The sequence below is a fragment of the Conger conger genome, chromosome 1 (genome assembly GCF_963514075.1).
Source record: "Conger conger chromosome 1, fConCon1.1, whole genome shotgun sequence".
Taxonomy (NCBI): Eukaryota; Metazoa; Chordata; class Actinopteri; order Anguilliformes; family Congridae; genus Conger; species Conger conger.
This window is the reverse complement of record NC_083760.1, coordinates 36,034,001-36,057,705: the sequence shown is the minus strand read 5'-3', so window position 1 is coordinate 36,057,705 and position 23,705 is coordinate 36,034,001. Positions and strand designations below refer to the sequence as shown.

The window sequence follows — 23,705 nt, the reverse complement described above, 5'->3', positions numbered from 1 at the left end:
ATACAACCATTTTTTATTAAATTCACAGAAAAGTACATAAGTACATATGTACAGTACATAACTTTTCTTGGTGCTGTAGTACCTTATTGGCACAGGGGGTGAAAGTAAATAATAATAATTTGTATATTATCAGAGGTTATAAATAATAAAAAAATAAGGTAGAATACTTTTTTCAATATACAACCAAAATATGTGCAATGGAGGGTTAAGTTAGCTACAGTTACAGTATGTTATGGACTGTCCTGATTACAGCTACATTAATGTTTGGTAGGACAAGACCAGGCAAGCCTAGTGTAGTCGGATCCTGAGTATGTGTGGCAGAAACTTGACCTCTGCCACAGCGCAGAAGTGGAATTGGACCCTCTCTCACTTCTTTTAATTAACAATAAAAATATACATTATATCGGTGATATAAAAGCTCACCCATGAAACCAGAAGTGATGTTAAATATAACTTCCTTCATTGAGGCATTTCCATCTCAGTATTACTACATAATGTTAGAAATTGTTGTGTTTTTTTTAAGAGAATTTCCATGTGGGTTTGGTTGTGATAGGGCACTTTGAGAGGTACAAAGAGTATTTCTGTAAATGAAAATAAATAACACTTAATACTTGGTAGCATAACCCTTGCTTGCAATAACTGCATCAAGCCTGCGACCCATTGACATCATATATCATATACCAATAATGTAAACATCAGCAAACTGTTGCATTCTTCTTTTGTGATTTTGTTGTTCGTTTTGTGGGCTTTTGTGAGTTCGTTTTGTTCACCTTCAGGAGGTGAAATGCATGCACAATTGGGTTAATGTCTGGTGATTGACTAGGCCCTTCTAAAACCTTCCATGTTTTTTCCCAAATTAAGTCCTTTGTTGTGTTGGCAGTGTGCCATGACACTTTCTCCACCGTGCTTCACAGATGAGTTTGTATGTTTAGAATCATGAGCAGATCCCTTCTTTCCCCACACTTTGGCCTTTCCATCACTTTGGTAGATTTTAATCTTGGCCTCATTAGTCCATAAAACTTTCTTCCCTAAGTTTTGTGGCTCATCTCTGTACTTCTTTGCAACTTGTAATCTTGACTTTCTTGCCTTAACTGAAACGTGGCTCTCACCAGAGAACAGAGCCACCCCGGCTGCCCTTTCCTCTGCCTTCTCTTTTTCCCACACACCCAGAACCTCTGGCAGAGGAGGTGGCACAGGTCTCCTAATCTCATCCTCATGGAGATCTAGTGTCCTCATTCTTCTCCTTCTCCTCTTTTGAATTTCATGCGGTTTCTGTTACTTTACCATGCAAACTCTTTATTATTGTTGTTTATCGCCCCCCGCGTCCTCTGGGGAGCTTCTTGGATGAGATGGACATCCTCCTTAGCTCCTCACCAGACAATGGCACTCCCCTGATCCTCCTGGGTGACTTCAACCTGAACTCAGAGTCCACCCAGTCTACCTTTCTCTCACTCCTTTCTTCTTTTGACCTTACCCTCACACTTTCCCCTCCCACCCACAAAGCAGGCAACCTTCTTGACCTGATCTTCACAAGAAGCTGCACAACAACCAACCTTTCTGTAACACCACTCCATATATCTGACCACTCTTTCATCTCTTTTTCTCTTCCACTCTCCTCTAACACCCATCCATCTCCCCCACCATCCACTGTCACCTGTCGGCGGAACCTACGGCACCTGTCTACCTCCACTCTCTCGTCTACAATCCTCTCCTCCCTACCATCTGCGGAGTCTTTCTCTCGACTGTCTCCCGATGAGGCTGCTACAACCCTCATGTCCTCCCTCTCATCTTCCTTTGACTCTCTGTGTCCCCTCACTACCAAATTAGCCCGGGCCTCCCCCCAAGTCCTTGGCTTTCTGATGCCCTACGAGCTGTCCGAACCAAACTGTGGGCAGTGGATAGAAAATGGAAAAGGTCCTGTCTCCCCAGTCTCTCTAGCTAAATCTTCCTTCTTTCACTCTAAAATTAACGCAGCCACCTCTAACCCCCGCAAACTGTTTTCAACCTTCTCCTCTCTTCTAGCTCCCCCTCCCCCCCACCTCCCTCCTCACTCACACCTGATGACTTTGTCTCTTTCTTTGAAAAGAAGGTCGATGCCATTCGCAATTCCTTCTCCCCACCCTCGCCCCCTACTGACCCTCCTACCTTCCCCAACTCCCTATCTTCCTTTTCTCCCCTCTCTGACTCCGATACTTTGAAACTCTAATCAACACCTCCCTCTCTTCTGGCACCATGCCCTCTTCCCTGAAGAGGGCCAGAGTCACTCCCCTGCTCAAAAAACCTACTCTTGACCCCTCTGCTCTGAACAACTACCGGCCTGTCTCTCTTCTTCCCTTTCTCGCTAAAATGCTGGAACGAGCGGTCTGCTCCGAACTGTCCACTTATCTTCTCCACAACAATCTCAACAATCCCAACCAGTCCGGCTTCAAGAGTGGCCACTCCACTGAGACCGCCTTGCTCATGGTCACTGAGGCACACCACTCTGCTAAAGCCAAATCCCTCTCCTTTGTCCTCATTTTCCTCAACCTGTTGGCCGCCTTTGAGACAGTCAACCATGAGATTCTGCTCTCTGGGATGGGTGTCACAGGATCTGCACTGGCATGGTTTTCCTTCTACCTCTCTGGTCGCTCCTACCAGGTGACTTGGAGGGGCTCAGACTCTGACCCCCACCCCCTACAAACAAGTCCTATACACTCTCTATACACCATGTCTCTTGGTTCTGTTATCTCTTCCCATGGCTTTTCTTACCATTCTTACGCCGATGACACCCAACTCTTTCTTTCCTTCCCCCCGATACCCAGGTCACCATACAGATCTCTGCCTGCTTGGCTGATATCTCTGCGTGGATGACTTCCCACCACCTGAAGCTTAACCTGGCCAAGACTGAGCTTCTCTACATCCCTGCTAAGTCCTCTCCGACAATTGACCTCTCACCGACTGTTGAGGACTTTGTAGTTTCCTCCCATACGGCAAAGACTCTTGGGGTGACTCTTGATAACAGCTTCACCCTGGCTCCACAAGTATCCTCCACTGCCAGAACCTGCAGGTTCTTCCTCTACAATATACGCCGTATCTATATATATATAAGTATATATATATTTAACTTGTGGAAGAACCTATGCACTTGTAAATCGCTTTAAAGCATCATAAAGCAGTCATAAAGCGTCTGCCAAATGACTAAAATGTAAATGTAAATGTAAACTCGCCTTCAGATTTTTACGACTGACGAGTGGTTTGCATCTTGTGGTATAGCCTCTATATTGCTGCTCTCCAAGTCTTCTTCAAACAGTTGATTGAGATACAATCTCCACAAGGCAGAGGTGAAGGTTTGTAATGTCACTGACTGGTGTTATGGTGGTTTTCTTCACAGCTCTCACAATGTTTCTGTCATCAACTGCTGTGGTTTTCCTTGGTCGACCAGTTTGATGTCTGTTGCTCAGTATGCATCGTTTTTTCCCGCACATTCCAAGTTGTTGTACAAGCTATCCCCAAGGCACAATGCTTGTGCAATCTGAATTTATTTTCTATGCTCCAAAATGGCTTGCTTTTCTCCCAAAGACAGCGCTCTGGTCTTCATATTCGTTTATCTTTTCTAACACAAATGCAGTCTTCTAAGGCAAAACCCAAGACGTTCAAGAGTAGACATTCAGAAGTGTTTATTGTTTCACCAATGTAACAGGACACATCTGGGCAACAAGAAACACCTGTCCATGTTCCAAAACTTGGGTGGTCTGATACAAAAGGTGATATGTTCAAAGTTGTTTAACAAATCTATATAAAAATACCAGGAGATAAAAGTTGAAATTCGGATCTGTCAACTGATGTGCATCTTTTCACCTCAAACTCAATTTTCTTCAATGAATAGCAAAAACAAAGGAATTGACCTTGCTGTTCCAATACTTTTTGAGGGGACTGTATGTCTAAAACCGCAACAATTGATCAATGAATGGCCCAACTGTTAAATAAATACATGTCCCCAACTGACCTTGGCTTGAAATGTCCCACATGCACCATATTCACCAGATCATCTTAGAATGACCCCAGATGAATTCCGTATGAACAATAGAACAACAAAATAGAAGGGGATATTTCTGTCAGCTCGTTCCTGTGTCCTACAGAAAAATGTTAAAGTCCTATTGTTCTATGGATCAAATACTTATTTCATGTGAAAATATGATATTAAATTTATAAAATATATATGATGTTGTTATTGTGGATTATTTTGTGATATTCTGTCTCTGAATGTTAAAATGTACCTATGATTTAAATTCTACAGTTCCATTCTTTGTAAGTGGGCAAACCTACAAAATCAGCAAGGGATCAAATAATTATTGCTCCCACTGTATATAAACATAACGCTACATACATGACTCGCCTAGGCTTCTATCTTAAAGTTGTAAAGATTACATGAAGTGGCTACCATAGAAGTTGAAAAACAATATTTGTGCAATTCCAGCATTATGTTTTACGATGTTTTACGATCTATTTCCCAATCAAATTTTATCATAACAAATTTGTTGTCATCTGAAATGGTTCTGAATGTCAGCTTTGACATTGAAAACCATCTGAAATGGGTTTGAATGTTTTCAAGATGGCCGCCAAATAGCATTCATTTCAATGGCAATGGAAATGAAAATCCATTTTTAAGCATTTTCCTGTTGTTAGGCTACATTTTATCAATTTCAAAATGGTCACTATTTCATTGGGAAGTGCATACATTTATTTTCTAATGCTCAGGTTGACATTACTGGAGAATTGCCAGTATAAATAAAAAGGCAATGCAATACAGTTAGCATACAACACGCTGGTTAGCCAAGGGCTGTGTCAAAAAGCCAGCAAGAGGTTTACCCCAATCCGAAGTATATATTTTTACAGCCTTCACTGTATATACAATATACTGTTTACTAGTCACCATAAATCAGCAGGCTTTGTTTGGAACTATTTGAGGTGTACGTAAACCACGTGACCCTACATTGAGGCAACTCTCCCTTTCTATGGCTCTGAGTATACCGAAAACCAAAAGCTAACGCGATCATTGTTCTCTGGTTACCAGGGAGGGAGCATAGTTAACAAGTAATGATACTGGTATATGTCGGTCCTTGTGTCAGTGCAGAATGCAGACAGTTCAAGTGGTTAAATACTTGCCACATTGTTTGCTTTTTGTGTCATCGGAATTTGGAATGTTCAACTGGGAATTTCCAACCTCGGACTCTGAATGGAACATACTCTGTTGTGTATTTAAAAACAATTTCATGATTATGTAAATCTGTACGTAAAACAAATGGTTAACACTCTGTGGATAGCTACTGTGCTACTGTGTATAAATTGAAAATAATTTCACTGAAACCAAGATATTTAAATAAAAGGGTTTTAATGGTAGGCAATTAAACAACAATAACAAAAGAGCAAAAGCTGGATAAATAACATGCACCCCAAACGTCTCTTGTTCAGCTGTGTTCATAATTCAATAAAATTGTGGCGAGGCATAATTTAAGTAATAATTTAATAATTAAGGCAAGGGTATGAAGCCATTTCTAAAGCTTTGAGTGCTCCCAGGAGCACAGTGGCCTCAATAATTGTGAAATGGAAAAGTTTGGAACCACCAGGACTCTTCCTAGGGTTGGCTGTCCGGCCAAACTGAGTAACTGAGCAAGAAGTGACCAAAAACCAAAAACGTTCACTCTAGCAGAGTTTCAGAAGTCTGTAAGTGGGACAAGACAGATATTGGGTCAATGTATAGGAAGGCTCCACCAGAGGGCTAAAGCACAGATTAGTCCGCAGTGATTTAATTCTCAATGTGATATGCCTCATGGAAACAAGCTTTGCACATGTAAAATAGAATGGCAAGTACATTTTATGGAAATATTACACTTACTAATTTAAAAAGCGGTCATAAAGGCAAAATAAACTATTGAAATTTGCATTGAAATTAGCTTGCATCTTGGCTACATAATTTTATTTATTTTTGAATTCTCAGCTGTAAAAGATTCAGTCATTCCTGACGTTACACACAGGATTCAAATCACTTTTCACATTGAAATTACATGCCTTTTCTGGGTTTTCTACACACAAGTTAGAGTGATAGTTTGATGTGTTTGTAGCATTCTAAAGTCATGTCGCTACAATACCACTGTTTTTTTTTTCACAGGGCAGGATCCATGGGCTTCACTGGGCCCCTGCCACCAGAATGATGTCCAAGCTTCAGGTGGTGGAGCTGGGATGGGAGACGAGAGGAACACTGTCACCAAGCTCCGGTAAAAATGCCTCTGAAACCTGGGACCTGAAACAGCTGGACCTCTGTGGACACAAACACAACACTCAGATGCACATGTACATGCACGCACACATGCAGAAACCAGTATACAGTGTACGTAATTTTTGTTCTTTTGGCACACTGGATTTGAAATGAAGCAATGAACTTGAGGTTAAAGTGGAATTAACAAGTATGCTTAAATTGTGAAATTGCTTTTATTTTGCTCTTCTCAAAACACTTAAACTAATGCAAAGTCAATATCCAATCCGGTAGGCTATCTACAGCCAACAGTATCTATGACACAAATGACAAAAAATGCATAGCCAGCTGGTTCAGCAGCCCATTAGAATATGGAAAGCCTGGATAAACTCAGTCATTTGGAGGGCATCAGCTCTAAAACAGTCCCAGAATGACGACAGTTGAGCAGGGCATGCTGTATTGATTGAACTCTAAAGTTACTGACAACATACGTTATACAGAAGTTTTGCCATGGTTGAGCTGCAAGTTGACAATTTTTTAATTTTTTTTATCCATCCAACCTTTTCTGCTGGTACGTTTTCTCTAGTAATCCATTTTAATTTGCTTTGCTTTTGCTTTGTAGTTACATTACAATACAGTCATTGGGCAGATGCCCTTATCCAGAGCGACGTACAATGAAGTGCAGTTCACTCGTCTTTGCTATTATCTATTATTAACTACTAGCTGTCGCTGGAGTGAAACTTCATCGTGAAAACTAGCTACAGTTATCTTCATCATTCTGCATCATCAGAAGAAGTGGGCACTTGACGACAATCATGTTTTTCCCAACAATCTTTGCATATTATCTATAAGTATGGGCACAGAAAAAAATTGCTTACTGCTTTCAAAGAAAGAAGGCTACCATAGATCATTTAAGCAAAAGATTTTGCAATGTCAGCATTCCCTGCACATGTTTGGCATGTTCGGAGCCTATTTAAAAAACAACTTGAAGCAGATATGTGTGTTGAATTGGTGGTATATAATAGGCTTAGCCTACACTAGCTAGTAAAGACTTGGCTACTAAATCCTTATTTTTCTTGTACTCAACAAGCATTTTTTGGGAAATAAATGACAACTATATTGTGGTTATTATTTATTATCCCTGTTGGCTGACATGCCAATACACAATTTTCATAGATCTGGTTAACACTAGTCACATTGTAGGCTAGCTCCTAAGCTACCGTGTATAAATTGACGATAATTTCACTGAAACCAAGATATTTCAAGACAGTTCAGTTCAGCTGTGGAATAGAGTGCTCACATTTGCCACCTGGTGGTGGTTGTGCTAAAACAAACCTTAAACCACTATGGATTATCGGAAATCTTGCTAAATGACTGCTCCGCCTGTTACAGGTTGAAATGCAACATGGCTGCCACCTGCTGTCGGAACCTCGCAAGTATTATTTCCCGGCCAATGTGAGATGAAATATGAAACCACTGTACCCTCACATTAATATAACAGTCTGCGTTTTAACCTCATATTCATTGTTTTATTTGAAATCCAATGTGTAGGAGTACAGAGCCAAAAGAACAGAAATTGTACCACTGTCCAAATACTTCCAGATCTTACTGTAGATGCTGCAGAGTACTGTACTCCACTGTGTGAGAAGTGAGCTCAAATAGGCAATTTGTGTAGTGGCGTGATTGATAACATGAAAGTAATGTAAGTGAACTCTAACCATTCAGTCATCTGAAATAATATCCTATAGGCTTAATGACTTATCTACACTTGAGGGTGTTAAATAAAGGGGACGCACAGTTTTGGGTCTCTGGATTCGTGTCTTGCTGCCATTCTGGACTGTGCTCGGGTGAGTCTCTTGGTCACTGCTTGGATCATCCTGGTGCCCTTCTCTGACTAGGTAACAGGATGAATGAGCTGCTGGCCAGCTACACCATGGTGACCCTGAAAAATGAATGCAGGTGATCGTAACTGGCCACTAAGACTGGTTGCACCAGCAGGAAGTAAAAAAGTTGGTCTTAGCAGTTAAGTCAGTCGTAGGTTAAGTCGGTCGTAGCTAACAACGTTGTGTTCAATACTTACACCTGCTGCACCATCTAAAAATATGACGAGGCGCAGCCAAGCAACAGTTCCGTTTTGATTAGCTACAATAATTCTACTGCATAATTTGTTGACATTAATCGTATCCCCTAAAGTTGCTATTCTGAAAATCACAATTAGCATAAAATCAGTGCTGTTATATGCCGTGTACTGTTCCACGGGTATATCACAAAGCTGAGTATATCACATTACTGAGTTAGCTGGATAAAGTGTTTGAGTGTACAGAATGTCCTGGCACACCACTCTTAACCCTGTGATGCGTACAATGGACGTATGGATGAAAATAAATCACACACACACACCTTTTATTTTCAATCACAAATATCCGTAAAAGTGTGCAGACAAGAATGCGCTTTATGGCTTCTTCTTATTTTGCTATTTTGCTTATTTTGCTTATTTATGCTATAGCGCAGCTTTGAATGTGAATAGCCCCCACAGGTTTTTATAGTATTGTCTATAATAAATTCATATTTTAATATTTCACAGAACTGTAAAGCAAGTTCTAGTTGATAGCTTACCTAAGTTGCTATGTGGTGGCACTATTCACTCTATTCTATGCACCTATAACAAATTCACTTTAGTCTCTCTTTCTCTCTCTCAGTGGATGAGATATATTGTGTGAGCGTCTGTTACTAACTCTAAGGAGTAAGTGGCTTTTTCTAACTTTTTTATTTGTTTTGTAACGGGTGGTAGATGTTGCCCATTTCCTCATGTTCTGTGGCTTAGCTTAGTTGTGGCTGAAATTGTGGGACATAGCAACATTAAATCTGCCACTGGGATGAACAGTGTGGTTGCAATATCCTTAGATGAGTCTGAGAGAGCTAATGTACTAATTGAGAATGGCATAGCTATAAAAGACACATTTTCTTCCATGCTTTCTCTCGCCTCACCGGCGAAAAAATAACATTATTGAATGTTCCTCTGTTTATTAGTGACAACCTTTTGTTAAGAGAATTATCCATGGCAAGGTTGTATCGCCAATAAAGAAAGTTCCTTCTGGCTGCAAGTCGCCTTTACTTAAACATGTTGTTTCACACAGAAGGTAGGTTTACATGATTTTAAATAAAAGAGATGAAGAGCTAAGCGTGGCTTTCAAGTTACGGATTGATCATTTTTGTCTGAGTCTTTGAAGTGCTTTGCTTATGGCGGGGAGGGTCATATTATAAGGAGTTGTCTGGAGAAAGCTGCTGGTTCAGGGCAAAAATACAATGGAAGAACAGGAGAACAGATTCAAACTGAAATGAGTGGTGAGAAAGTATGAGAACCATATCAAGCTGGAAGTGGTGAAAGGGCATAAGAACAGAATCAGACTGACAAATGGTAGACGGAATCAGACTGAGGTTAGTGGTGAGAATATAGAAGGGCAGACATCTTATTTCAGAGATGAGATCTTTTCTAGTGATGAAGATCAAAGGCAACTTAATATAAATATGAAACAGAAGGGTAATATTAACAGTGAGGGTGCGACTGATAAGAAAAGGGACAGATTCTGCTTCTAGTATGGAGGAAGTCTCTGCAGTTAATAGTGACAACCGAAATATTTTAACTGATGTTAAATTATCCAGGATTCGTAGAAGCAAAGAAACTTATCGTACGGAAAAAATAAAGCAATTTCTACAGAAAACAAGAAACATGAAAGGTGTAAAGCTGGAATATTATTTCTCAGATTAAGAGGTTCTGTCAAGTTCCCGATGAGTAACAAAGGAAAAGGGGGGTATACTGATCAAGATGTTTACAGGTAAAAAAAAGTTGTACTAAAACAAATAAATTTAACAATGATGATGGGTCTAATTCAGCATAAAACATTGTATTTTTCTTTTTTTTGAATGTTTTTTCTGTTTTTTTTTGCTTTCCCCATGAGAAACTTTAAAATATAGACTCTAAATATTATGCCATATGACATAAACCAGCAGTGGGGTGGGCATTCTTTTCTCCAAAAACGTCTTGCCAATTGCTTATAATATTGAGCAGGTGGATGAGGATAGGTGTATCATTGTTCAAGCAAAATATGAGCTTTTTAATTTGTTTTTTATAAGTGTTTGTGCTCCTACTGTCTGAGTGAAGTTTTTAAATGAAATCAGTATTATTCTTAACTGCAATTCTGAGGATTTTCTGTTTCCGGGAGGGGGTTTTAACTGTACTGAAAGTGATTTTTTTGACCGGAATCACCTAAAACCCCATGCTGCATCAAAGCTTGCTTTGAGACAGCTGATTGAGATGAATGATTTAACTGATATATGGAGAAGAATGAATGGTAATAGACATAAAAGACAGGCTCATTGTAGAGCCAATTTTGTCATTGGCCAGATTGGATAGGTTTTATTGTTTTTAGCATCATTTTAGTATTTTGTTTTAGTCATCTGTAATACTTTGGTTGTGAATATTAAATCAAAGAGTGCATACTGGCATTTTAATACCTCTTTATTATGTGATGTTAATTTTAAAGAGGGAAGGATAAACAGTGTTGTCGTTTGTGGGTGTTTGTTGTTGCAATTCCACACTTGACCGTTAGAAGTCCGAAATGTCCAATTGTACCTTTAAGTATTGCGCAGAGTAACGTGGTGGTTGGTTACACTTTTTATATACAATTTGGACAAGAAGGTGTTGGAGAAACATAATGAAAGTATTAAACATACCCATTCTTTAGTTTTGGAGAAGTAAACATTAAAAATGTATCGTCCTATTTTTAACTGGTTGAGAATCACACAACGATATTCACTCTCCTTACCCCTCCCCTATGACTTGTGATAGTTTGCGCTGCTGGCTTAATGGTAAATGGTTGGCATTTATATAGCGCCTTTATCCAAAGCACTGTACAATTGATGCTTCTCATTCACCCATTCACCCATTCACACACCAACGGCGATTAGCTGCCATGCAAGGCACCGACCAGCTCATCAGGAGCAGTTGGGGGTTAGGTGTCTTGCTCAGGGGCACTTCGACACAGCCCGGGCGGGGGCTCGAACCGGTAACCCTCCGACTGCCAGACAACTGCTCTTACTGCCTGAGCCATGTTGCCCCACGGCTTCCAGCAAGACAATGCAAATCTTTGACTAACATTACATTCACGTAAGTAAGAGTGCCTTTTAAGTATTATTAGACCATTTCTGGTTATATTAATTTAGTGGTATCTAGCAAGCTAGTTTGTTTTTATAAGGACGTTATAGTTGTGCTTTTATCTTAACTTGGCTAGTTAGCTAGCAAAAATTATTATTGGATAAGTCAGTGTCCTTAACTTAGCTATCAATAGTTGATATATTAAGTTAGCTAGCTTGTTAAAATTCAGTCTCCCAAGATGAGTGCACTTCATGGAGGTAGCTATGGTAACAAACAACAATGTTTGAAAGTGGGAGCACAGTCTGTCAATCATAGCTGATTCACTTTATTAACTTTCTACACCCAGACAGTTTGGGGGAACTTTTATAGTTGGAAATTTAGGCTTAGAAAACTTTTCAAAATTAATTAACTGACTTAATAATGAAATAATTATGTCACATTGAACTACCATGTTACTCCTTTAGCACCCGTACAACTCTGCATGGAAATTAATTAAGCACGGACTACCGGCACACAATCCCCAAGCAAAAAATTCAACATGTAGATCGCAAAACAATTATTTGAGCATAATTATGCAAAACAACCACACATGCAGAGGCAGCACAGGTAATGATAAGTTTAAGAAACGTGATGTGTGCATATGATTGGATGAAATGAGTTGCGTTAATGTGATTAGTTGATTATGGAACGCATATGAATGTGATTGCTGAAGCTGACTACGTTCAACTGGAACTTGGGAGTTCCCTGACTGAATTTGCTTTGTGCACTCCATACGCATTGCTTATTTCATTTATTGATATCTCAACTGTGAATAATGTTAGTGATGACCTGGACGTACACTCAGCGAGAACTTTATTAGGTATTTATTAGACTTATTTTTTAGACTTCTACTGCTGTAGCCTATCTGCTTAGAGTTATGATGCGTTGCATGTTCAGAGATGCTCTTCTGCACACCACTGTTGTAATGTGTAGTTACTTGTGTTACTGTCACCCTCCTGTCAGCTTTGAGCAGTCTGGCCATCCTCTGACATCTCTCATTAACAAGGCGTTTCTGTCTGCTGAACTGCTGCGGACTGGATTATTATAATTTTTTTGCACCATTCTTTGCAAACTTGAGAGACTAGTGTGCATGAAGATCAGCAGCTTCTCAGATACTCAAACCACCCAGTCTGCCACCAACAATCATTCCACGGTCAAAGTCACTTAAAAAATTTTTTTTCGCCATTCTGATGGTTGATGTGAACATTAACTGAAGCTCCTGACCCGTATCTACATAACTGTATGCATTGCTCTGCTGCCACACAATTGGCTGATTAGATAATCGCATGAATAAGTAGGTGTAATAAAGTAAAAATGTTCCTAATAATGTGCCCGCTGAGTGTATCTTGAGCCATGGGTTCCCTCTGTAGATTGTTAATGTTTTTTTCCCATTGGGATTTAGATTTCTGTAGAAAATAAGGCTTTGTTACCGTAAGCTTAAGAGAGTTTAAGAGGGCATCCTGCCAACCACTCAAGTTTCAATACTAGCCCACCTGCATGCAATATTACCGTTGTAGTTTCAATATAGCAACCTGTTGCTATGTAACTGTAACACTTCCTAGTTAATTAGTGCTTAATTCAAATAAAATGTAAGGAAATAAGAGTGCGCCCTCAGGTGTAAATGAAGGAGCCCAGAGCGGATCCAGTGTTGTGTCTTTACCTTGTTGTGTACGGCTTCCGGAGAGAGCTGCCTCTGTGATGTAGACCTGGCTTTGCAGCTCATCCACCTGCTGGAAGGCATCCAGTTTCAGGCTACGCTCCTGCAGTAGCTGGCCTCTGACCTGAGAAGCAAAGAAGATTTTATTTTATTTTTTATCGAACCCCGGTCCCTGGTGTGCAACTGCAGTGAACTGCAACCGCAAGTCTGCTGCATCTTAGCCTGTTGCGCCACAGCGGCCCCCAAGCAAAGAAGATTTGGCACGGGGAGATCATTACTCTGGAGAGAGAGAGAGACAGTGAGAAGGAGAGAGAAGGTGCTACCCCCTTACCCGCTTGATCTCCTGGTGACTGCGCAGACGCTGCAGTTGGCTGTCTCGGTTGCTCTGCTCCTTCTGCATGCTCAGGCTTCTGAGCTGCTGTTCCCTGCTGCTGACTTCCTCTTGCAGCCGCTGCAGGCTGAGCGAGCGCAGAGCATTCTGCTGCTGTCGCCCACGCTCCTCCTGGGCCTGCCGATGGTCTGCCTCCCGCAGTTGCTGGGTCTGTGGATGCGGTCAGACCCTGTCAATAATCATTACCAGCTATTTTTGGACTATTTCTGCTACTCCTTATGCTACTTCTATGGTGTTGTCAGGTGGTGGTCAGATTTTATTAGGTTGTTGCTAGGGTCTTAACAGGTGGTTACTTGCATTTACTATGTTGTTGCTAAGGGTGTAGTAGGTAGTTGCTCAAGGGTTACTAGGTGATTTCTAGTGTTACTAGGTGATTGCTAGGGTGTACTCAGGGCCGGAAATTAAGTTTGTGAGTTGGGCGAATGGCAATTAAAAAGTGTGTTGCGGACTACTAACTGAAAATAATGCCTAATTGCGTGTTAATCTCTCAGCAATCATTACACTTGCTGTGCTTTCGGCAGATGTTATGCAAAGACGTGCGTTGTACAGTCGTGTGCAAAAATTTGGGCACCTCCGGTCAAAAAGCCTTTTACAATGAATACCTATGTGAACACAAGTGAACCTGACCTCTAAATGAAAAAATGTCTGCTCACCCTGGTTTGTCACTGGCAAAGTTCCGAAAACATTGGGGAACACTGACTGCAGATGAATCGCCTGCAATGTCTCAAGCAATTTAGTTGGGTACTTCTCACCCTTAGTCAGACATAAAAGACGTGGATTGGATGAGTTTGTTGGCAAAGTTCATGTGCAGGTCTGATGGCTATGCAGCTGAGAGTGCATTTACCTTTTCAACTATGACATCACTGTTAAGATACCTGATCTGACATGACCAGAATGTTTCATGACTGCTGTCTTTTCTGGCCCCACAGTGGTGGAATGACCTTCTTGTGGATGTCAGAACAGCAGAGTCTTTGACCATATTCAAGCACAGACTGAAGACTCATCTCTTCAGGCTGCATCTTTCCCTCCCTACCTCCCTGCCTTGTGTATGCCATAGATTATAATAGCACATACAGTAGTGTGCAGTGATGATTATACACTTAACACAATGAAGATAAATCAGAAAACAAGTACTATTCAAGTATTTATTTAATGAAATATTGGTTCATGTAGATGAAAATAAGTAAACAGAGAGCTCCTTCCGTTGTGCCATCGTGTTTAACACTGTGACACTGCTCAAAGTTCGTGTTACCTTAAATACTGGAACAACTGACCATCAGAAGTAATTTTGCAGAATAATGTTGCTTCAAACCAGTTTAAACAAATTGTTTAGTATCAACAATCATGGGATGAGCCTTCAAACATGCATTCATGCTATGCAAAAGTGAAAAAATGTTTTCAGTGTTTCTGTTTATTAGCCATACTTTTGTAATTGTGGGAATGATTTTGTTTTGTTCTCATTGCCTACAATAGTATTGTTCAATACAATGCATACATTATGTAGTACTCGGGGGTATTTCAGCTTACAACCGTGGTATGCTTGTTGGTAAGTTCATGTACTCTTCACAGGTTTAAGTTGTATCTATGTGATCATGCTAGGACTCTCGGGTCCTCAAAGCACTTGATTTGCACTTCATTGTATGTCGCTCTGGATAAGAACATCTGCTAAATGCCTGTAATATAATGTAATATATGACTGAGAGACACCTGTCACATTTAAGGCTGCCCCCAGCGAGACCAGAATCAAACTGGTCTCGCTGTCCCACCACAGGATCCCTCAAGGAGGTCAAAACCAGTCAAGTTTGATGCCACATAAATGTGCCATGAACACCATCTCTTAGGTGTCCAATTTAGCACATAGCACTTGGTTGACTCTGCACGTTCACTCCCCCGAGTATTGGACAGCAATTTTAATGTCAGTCTGACATTTGTCTTCCAAAAAACTTTCCCCCATCTGTGTGTACATGTGTACTGTGACCGCAACATGTAAAAAAAAAAAAAAGAAAACTGGTCAGCCTCTAGGCTACTGCCGTCTAAGGCCTTAACACCAACTAAGTTAACTGAATGCGCTGCGCAAGGCACATACTCTATCAGAGTTTTTTTGTTTCAGGTGGGCCTGTAGCCCATCGTATTTACCTGACATGTTGCTTGCATTGTCATATGATTGACCTCTATAGTTTGAGAGGTCCAACTCAAGGAAGGCCCTCCACACATTCTGCCATTCATACACACTCATTCATATGGACCATTCATGCGCACACTCACACCAACAGCAATTGGCTGCCATGCAAGGCACCCACCAGCTCGTCAGGAGCATTTGGGGTGTTAGGTGTCTTGCTCATGTACATTACTGCTCATGCTATTCTAATATTACTGTTATTTCTAATGTGTTGTTAGGTGTTTACTATGGTATACTATGTGGTTGCAAGGATCTTCAGAAGGTTGTTGCTAGTACACCTAGTGTTTTCTAGGGTCTTATTAGGTGTTTACTTAGGTCTTACTAGTTGGTTGCTTTGGTGTAGTAGATGGTTGGGTGTTGTGTGTGCTGATTTGAATGAATGTGAGCATGATGGTCACCTGCTTTTTCAGATGTCTTCTGGCACTGCTGCACTCTGCCTGGCACTGAATCAGGGCTTTTCTGGCCACTTCCAGCTCCTGCTGCAGCATCTCTGTCTCCACCTCTGACATCAGCTTTACTGTAGCTTTCTCTTTCAGAAGCAGAAATGCCTCCTACACAGAATTTTGGTGCTCAATGCACAGCACACTCACTGCACACATATGCAGTTGCTACACAGGTTATACTGCACACTGGCCTACCTGTCTGCAGCGGTGCAGCTGGCTGGAAAGTTTCACCTCACTGCTGCTTTTCTTCCATTGGTCCAGGGCCCTCAGTTTGCATATGAGGCCTTCCAGCTGGCTGTTCTCATCCCGCAGGTTCTGCAGGTCCAAATGCTGATTGAAAGTGCACAAAAACAAAAGCTGTCAATCACTGACCACAAAAGCAGACTGGTACTGTTGCACCTTTTGATGCACCATTTTTGAGACTGCCCAAGAAATGGTTGGAACACTCACTTACTACCCATGGCTTGAGTACTACTTAACATGCACTACAATTATTTTTGCAGTGTTTGCTGTCGCAGACAAATTTTAATTACCAGAGAGCAATCATTACCGTTTCAGCTTTAGTCTCCATATTATTTTAGCTGAGTTTATGCTGAAAACATATAACACAGATATGAAACACTTTGGAATCAATGTTTATAAAGTGTATTAAAATGACAAAAATGACAAATGGCACAGTCACCAGTTTTCCTCATTTTGCCCTCAGACCCCAGAGGGTTAAAGTCATGTATGGGAAGCATAAGGAACCCCAAGGTCAGAACTAGGGGTGAGTTACAATCTTTGAATATTCGACTCCGCTTTGGAGTTGCAGTATGGTGTATTTCTTTTAAGGAGGTAGGATACTGATTTATGAGATTCTTTATGCTAAGCTAACATGTTATGCTCACATGGAAACCGAGCCAGTGAATGCACAAAAATGAAAATGAAATCAAACATCTCAAACATTTCCCAAAATGTTAGTGCATTCCTCTAAACAATCTTAGAGTAGTGCACTCTAAAGTGTATTGCCAAATTTGCATATTACAGTTAAAGGCACTATACTTATTTTTCACTTTTCAAAAGCATGCTTTATTTCCAACATGTCCATTTGTCATATTTAAGACCACATGCATATCTTGTATCACTCTTTCAACATAGGTTGCCTACAAATTGTGTTGGTAGATAGCATACAATTTTTAAACTAGTGTGATTAATTGATAGATCCTGCATTAAAGTGTGTACTGTAGAGTATAGAGTGTATATTGCTATGATCTCTTTCATATATGCCTACTGTATGTCATTCTGAATAAAATAAGCAGATGCATAGACTACAGTATGTACGTACGGTATATGAGCCTATACATAATTATAAAAAAAAGGTAACCGTAGTCACCAAAGATCACACCCAATATAAGTTAGCTAACACTAGATAAGTTCAGGTAAGTTGGCTAGCTACATTTATTATCCTACAGACATATACGTTATTAGCTGACTAGCTAGTTAACTAACATTGCATTGTTATCGCACTTGGCAAGCAAAATTAGTGGGATGTTTAATTAGTTTGTGTTTAATTTTATACAGTGCAGGTCAGGAAAACGAATACCGCATACTTGAACTTTACTAATGGTAGCTAGCCAATATAGGTAGCTATATTAGCTAAAGTAACAACATGAATCCATGGATCCATCCTGCCTTGTCTCAATGGATCAGGCTGGTGTTCATGGTGTAATGGTGAGGAGAATGTTTTTTGGCACACATTAGGTACAAATTTTGCATTGTTTTAATGCTACAGTGTACCAGTTTATTGTTGCTGACCCACACATAACACACTCAGGGTTGAATGAAAATGCTGACACCTTTGACAGCGTCTCTGTGAGAGAATCTTCATCCTCGGTGGATCCGAACCTCTTCCCCAGCCGGGCAATGCTGTCCACGGCCTCTTTCCTCACCCTGCTCACCAGCTGGGTCACATCCTGCTCCATTTGCACATGGTATTCATCCAGCCTGGCCTATCCTCCGCAAGTCAGGAGGTATGGGGAAGGGGAGAGATGGGATCAAGTGAACCATCAAACGGGGAGATTTTTACACAACCTGAAGAAAAACAGCCAGCTGCAAGCATGATATGCCAAAAGTCGTGAGAAAAACTTCAGAATATATTTATGTACTATATTTACTTATTCAGCACACACACCAAAGTGACAACTTAAAAAGCTAATATGGTAGGAAATCATGAAGTGTTTCCTGTACCATTAAACTACAGTGGTTCACCAGCTATAAAGCTATAAAACATCAGCATTAAACTATAATACGGGCATTTTATTCAGGTACTCTCATTTGATACAGCAGACTTGCTGCACACAAAGGAAACCTACCTTATCAAGACAGGCATAACCTTAACTTCAAAATAACCATTTTGAAGTTAGGGAATAAAGTATCAATTCTGTAGAACTTTATTTCAAATATGCCTAAAGTAAAATATGTCAAAATATACTAAAATAATATTAGTTGGTTTGAGTGCTCAAAAACACTTTCCTTTAAACTAATCCTTGATCTCAACCCGTTTTCATTAGTTTTTCTTGATTAACAAGTTTACCAACAAGAGGACTAATCAACTGGCAAGAAACACACATCTTGACATTAAATCATTAATTCAATTTATCTGCTAATCTGTTTTAATCACTAAGTAGCCTAGCCTGCATCAAATAAGATACACCACTGTTATCTACCGCGTGGGCTTTCAGAATAACCAGCGATAGGAAAGCCTGCATAAGATTCTTTACAATATACACAAGCAGATATTTCCCACTCCAGTCTATTTTGCAAGTGGATAGAATATGTGGTAGTAAAGCGGCAACATAATTACTGAATAACAAGACATCACCAGTGTGCATTTTATGATGAGCGTTGTTAACACTTATCAGTTTGATGGATGTAGATTGCCAAATTGATTTAGCCAGTGGCTCCAAGGACAGAGCAATCAGAAGGGGTGAAAATGGGCAACCCTGACGAGAGCCTCTAGAAATGGGGAACTGTGGAGGCAATAATCAATGAAGCTGAAAGAAAATAGGTTGAGATCAATGATCAGCTCAAGTTTTGTGCCCCACCAATTTTGAGCTCACAAAGCACCACCAATTGGTTATCTAAAGTGCAGTCCATAAGTTTTGTTACAGTAGTACAATTCCTTTTGGCTCTGCACTCCAGTACATTGGATTTGAAATGAAACAATGAATAGGATGTCACAGTGCAGACTAACACATTTAATTTGAGGGTATTTACATCCATAGGAGGTGATGCATGAAGGAATGACTTGTTGTGCTAATGAAAGTCAAGGAAGCCAATATGAGGCACAGAAATAAGAAAAATAGGATCAAAACTTTTTATTGTTGTTGGCAGCAATAAGCTTCTGTAATAACTAAGCTCTATAAGCTTCCATAATTACTAAATACAAGTAGTATCTTTCTCCAGTTTTATTGATGGAAGAACAGGGCGACATGGCTCAGGCAGTAAGAGCAGTTGTCTGGCAGTCAGAGGGTTGCTGGTTCGATCCCCCGCCCGGGCTGTGTCGAAGTGTCCCTGAGCAAGACACCTAACCCCCAAATGCTCCTGACGCGCTGGTTGGTGCCTTGCATGGCCGCCAAACACTGTTGGTGTGTGAGTGTGTGTATGAATGGGTGAATGAGAAGCATTAGTTGTACAGTGCTTTGGATAAAGGCACTATATAAACGCCAACCATTTAAGAAGAATGGACAGTAAGCCAATGAGCTAACTAGCCAGCAGACATTCCTCTATATGGAAGAGTTGCTGTGATGTTGATTATAGAAGCCCACCTTCAACTGGATGCAGGTGGAGAAAAGGTCTCGGACCAGAGAGTCATAGCAGCGCTGGTGTTTGAAATTCATCTGCTGCTGCAATCCACTATAGTCCTCCTCCATGTGAACCAATCGTGTGCGCAGGGCAGTGATCTCCATCATTATCCTCCGACACAGCTCGGCTACCTGGGACAAGCAGCACATCACATTCAGGGACCAGATGCACACAACCGCCTGCCTCACCTGTCACACACTGACCAACCTCTTTCCATGCCTACACACAATCTCACTTTATACTCTCGCCCTTACACTTGCTCATCTCCCACACACAGTTACGTGTATCTGCATACACAGACATACACACATGGACATACATACAGTGGGCTCCATAATTAGGCGTTGTCTATTCCATGCGACTGCATTACTGGGACTGGTCAGAGAACCTCGTAGTTGCGCTGATCATGTTCCAGATAGCCATACAAAAGATAGATAATAGCATCTCTGTGCAAGTACTTCTGTACACATATCCCATAGTGAAATGGACAAAAGTAATAATTCCTCCTGAGGAATTGATGGAAAACAATGTGCATTTTATTGAGGTTTCTCAGAGTTAGCATGTTTTTGGAAGTATAAACCATTATTGGATCCTCGCCATCATATGGACACCGACATTACCCTGATTTGTGTTGCGTGTGGATTCCCAAAAAAGCCCCCCTCGTTTGTTTTTCCACCCGACATGTTACAAAATAAGGATCTGTTGTCGCTAAAGCAATGCCATTGTAAAATATTTCATACAGATAAAACTGAGTTAACGCTTTCAAACGATGCTGTGATTCTATTGATTGAAAACAGTATACAATACTGTGGAGTACTGTGTGCAGTTCTGGGGACCACACTATAAGAAAGATATGGAGGCAATGGAAAGGCTTAGAGAAAGGCAACCGGAACTGTGTGCAGTTCTCGGGACCACAATATAAGAAAGATATAGAGGCAACCAGATTGATTGATAAAAGAGTTACAAGGATAGACTTAAGATGCTTAATCTCTTTAAGCTTAGTAAAGGAGATTTAGGGGGGTTTTGATTGAGGCTATTCAATTCATTAAAGCAATTAACAACGTGAATTATTGGCGATTCTTCTGGGTGAGTTCGGTTAGTAGAACGAGAGGGCACAAATGACCATTTCATTTATTATATTATCCAACAGCAATGGCCCATGTGTGAAAAAGTAAGTGCCCCTTAGTTACTCAATCAACCAGTAGCCATATTTAATTGATAATTGGGTTCAATTAGACTAGACACACCCAGGCTTCATTACTGCCAGCCCTGGTGAATCTAAACATCACTTAAATAGAACCATTCCAGCAATGTAAAATAGGCTAATGGGTTCCAACAAGCGGCACACTATGCCATGATCAAAATAAATTCCGGAAGAGATGAGAAAGAAATTTATTGAAATATATCAGTCTGGAAAGGGTTACAAAAGCCATTCCTAAGGCTCTTGAATTCCAGCGAACCACAGTGAGAGTCATTATCCCCAAATGTCTTTGTCCCACATATTATGGAGGGTATTGTATATGCTCATTCCTCACTCCATTCCCCCTCACTTAAATCTCTCAAACAAGAGAACATGTGTTTCTCAGTCAGCTACATGATTTCACTTCATTAACTTGTGATGTTAGATTCAAACACACCTGATTTTCAGTTCTGCAGCTTTGTCTCTGTGACTCCTCCAGCGCCTTTATGTCCTGGACAAAAATAAATCACAGAAAGGCTCTTAACAGCGCTGTCAACGCTGTTCAGATTGTCACAAACAAAGGCTATCATGGCAGAATGGCACAGAGGTGAAGGATGTGGACTCATCACAAGAGGGTTACAGGTTTGAAACCTGCAAGGTACACCACTGTTGTCCTTCAGTACAATAATGGGAACTGCTTCAATTAAATATTCAAATGGACAAGAAAAATGATCTGCTCTCAGTGGAACCCGGTCACAATACAGGGGACCAGGGGGCCATTCTCAGAGAAGTTTGCAAACTCCACTGGTTACTTGAGTATTGCAGTTTAGTACGCCTCTGGTGCCAAATAAGACATTTCTCCATTGAAGTCAAATGAAAACTACAAATTTAGCCTGGCTAAATTATTTTGAATAGTGCTTTTACATTCTAAAATGTCTTTACATCGAACAATTTACTATCCAGGCACTACTCTCTATGAAGCATGGTGACAGTCCCTGTTGCTGTGGTGAGGCTCAGTAGCCTCATAGCCTCAGTCGAATGTGGTGACTGTAACTACTCTTCGCGGAACATGCTAACAGAACCTGCCATCTGTTGAACACTGATGTACCTACTCTGTGAGGAACAGGACGACAGTATGAGTACCTGTTCTCTGCAATAGAGTAGCTGGCTCTCCTGTTGCAGGATATTCTCGTAGAATAGGGAGTAGGCCTGGAAGCAGTTCTTCTCTCTGCCTATCATAGAACATGCCAGGGCTGTCAGGCTTGCCTGCAGGTGTCCTCGGGAGAATGTCACCTGGAGAAAAAAATCATGCACATCAAATATCATATGTCACTCACAGATGCCGCTTTTTAATTTGGAAGACAGGCTCTGTGGTTGCTGTTCTGGAAGCAGGTGAGCAACAGGTGCTTACCCTTCCCTCTGTCTCTTCTGCACCTTCCATCAGCTGTTGGATGAAATTCTCCATGATCAACGGCCGTTCAGGAGAGAAGGTGTGCTGCATGGGGCCTCTTTTCCACAGCTCTGGTCACAGAAAGGGCCAAATTTCTGATGTGATGTGGGCCCCCGGCATGTGTGATGTGGCCTCTGTGTGTGATTCTGTATGACCTGGCTTGCTGATCCTCCAGGTAAAACTGAGATGTTCAGTAAATACTTAGGGCCAGATTTACTAAAGGACTGCAACTGCTTTCCAGATATAAAAACAGGTGCAATAAGGTTGCTATATCTATGTGGGATTTGTCACTGTCAGCTTTCCAAAACAGTGCACGAGAACACTGAACTGTACGCTTTATATTACGCATTATATTCATAGCTTGTGGGAACAGTGTTGTGGTTTGAGGTTGTTTGTTGCTGCCATTCCTCTTGGCCGTTAGGAGTCCAAAATGACCTATTGTACCTTTAATGTGTCAGTATCTGCGACTGCAAACGAGTCACAATTGAGGAAATGCTTTTGCTTTTCAACTCTTTCCTTCGTAAATCTGGCCCTTAATCTTTGATCCATTATGCAGACCCTTGACACCCAATGCTGTGACAGTTGTGGCTGTTGCAATGTGCCCCTTGTGACCATGTGATTCCGGCAACTAAAATGTAGCTATTGTGGATCTGTTATGTTCTCCCAGTATATGGCCTTTGAAGTCGCTCTGATGTTTGATGTTTGCCCTGATGGTGGTGTTTGATTAACTCGGGGCTAATGGTGTACCGGTTGGAAGACCAATGTCATGTCGCGCTCGCTCTGAGATGACCAGGTTCAGCTCTCTGGTGATCCGCCTCTGCATCGCCATGATCATGTCCTCCTCGATGCTCTCTAGCAGGCTGTGCAGCTGTCAGACAGTCACAGCATTACAAGCAATGTGAAAAGCCAAATCTCAGTGATTCCAAATCTTAACATGCAAGTCTAAGATCAAACAATATTCAGTCAATCTGCCGGTTCTTTCATCAACTATGTCCAATGGGCTGAGTAGGAGTCATAGGATGTTAAGGTAAGGCACTCATTAGGAACATCAGGAATGAATGTAGGACAGGTTGGAGAACATGTCAATGGGTAAAGAGCATGCTCTGCTCCCACACAACCCTTCCTGAACCTGTGCC

The 23,705-nt window shown here is 41.0% G+C and overlaps 1 protein-coding gene across 2 annotated transcripts in view; it reads right to left on the bottom strand.

Moving 5' to 3' along the window:
- Positions 1–5,387: 5,387 nt before the first annotated feature.
- The window catches only part of LOC133106994 (coiled-coil domain-containing protein 162-like), a 36,904-nt gene continuing 18,586 nt past the window's right edge, over positions 5,388–23,705 (bottom strand). The window contains exons 10-21 of one of the 2 annotated variants that reach the window (XM_061216074.1): positions 23,317–23,437; positions 22,531–22,640; positions 22,263–22,412; positions 21,577–21,630; positions 19,903–20,070; positions 17,932–18,084; positions 16,292–16,426; positions 16,052–16,204; positions 13,415–13,624; positions 13,087–13,207; positions 8,029–8,174; positions 5,388–6,297 (exon numbers count right to left, since the gene is read on the bottom strand). In XM_061216074.1, coding sequence (XP_061072058.1) covers positions 6,202–6,297; positions 8,029–8,174; positions 13,087–13,207; positions 13,415–13,624; positions 16,052–16,204; positions 16,292–16,426; positions 17,932–18,084; positions 19,903–20,070; positions 21,577–21,630; positions 22,263–22,412; positions 22,531–22,640; positions 23,317–23,437 — 1,617 coding nt within the window. In that variant the 3' untranslated portion in view covers positions 5,388–6,201. The remainder of the gene's footprint in view (positions 6,298–8,028; positions 8,175–13,086; positions 13,208–13,414; positions 13,625–16,051; positions 16,205–16,291; positions 16,427–17,931; positions 18,085–19,902; positions 20,071–21,576; positions 21,631–22,262; positions 22,413–22,530; positions 22,641–23,316; positions 23,438–23,705) is intronic. The other variant, XM_061216075.1, reaches the window with a different exon arrangement.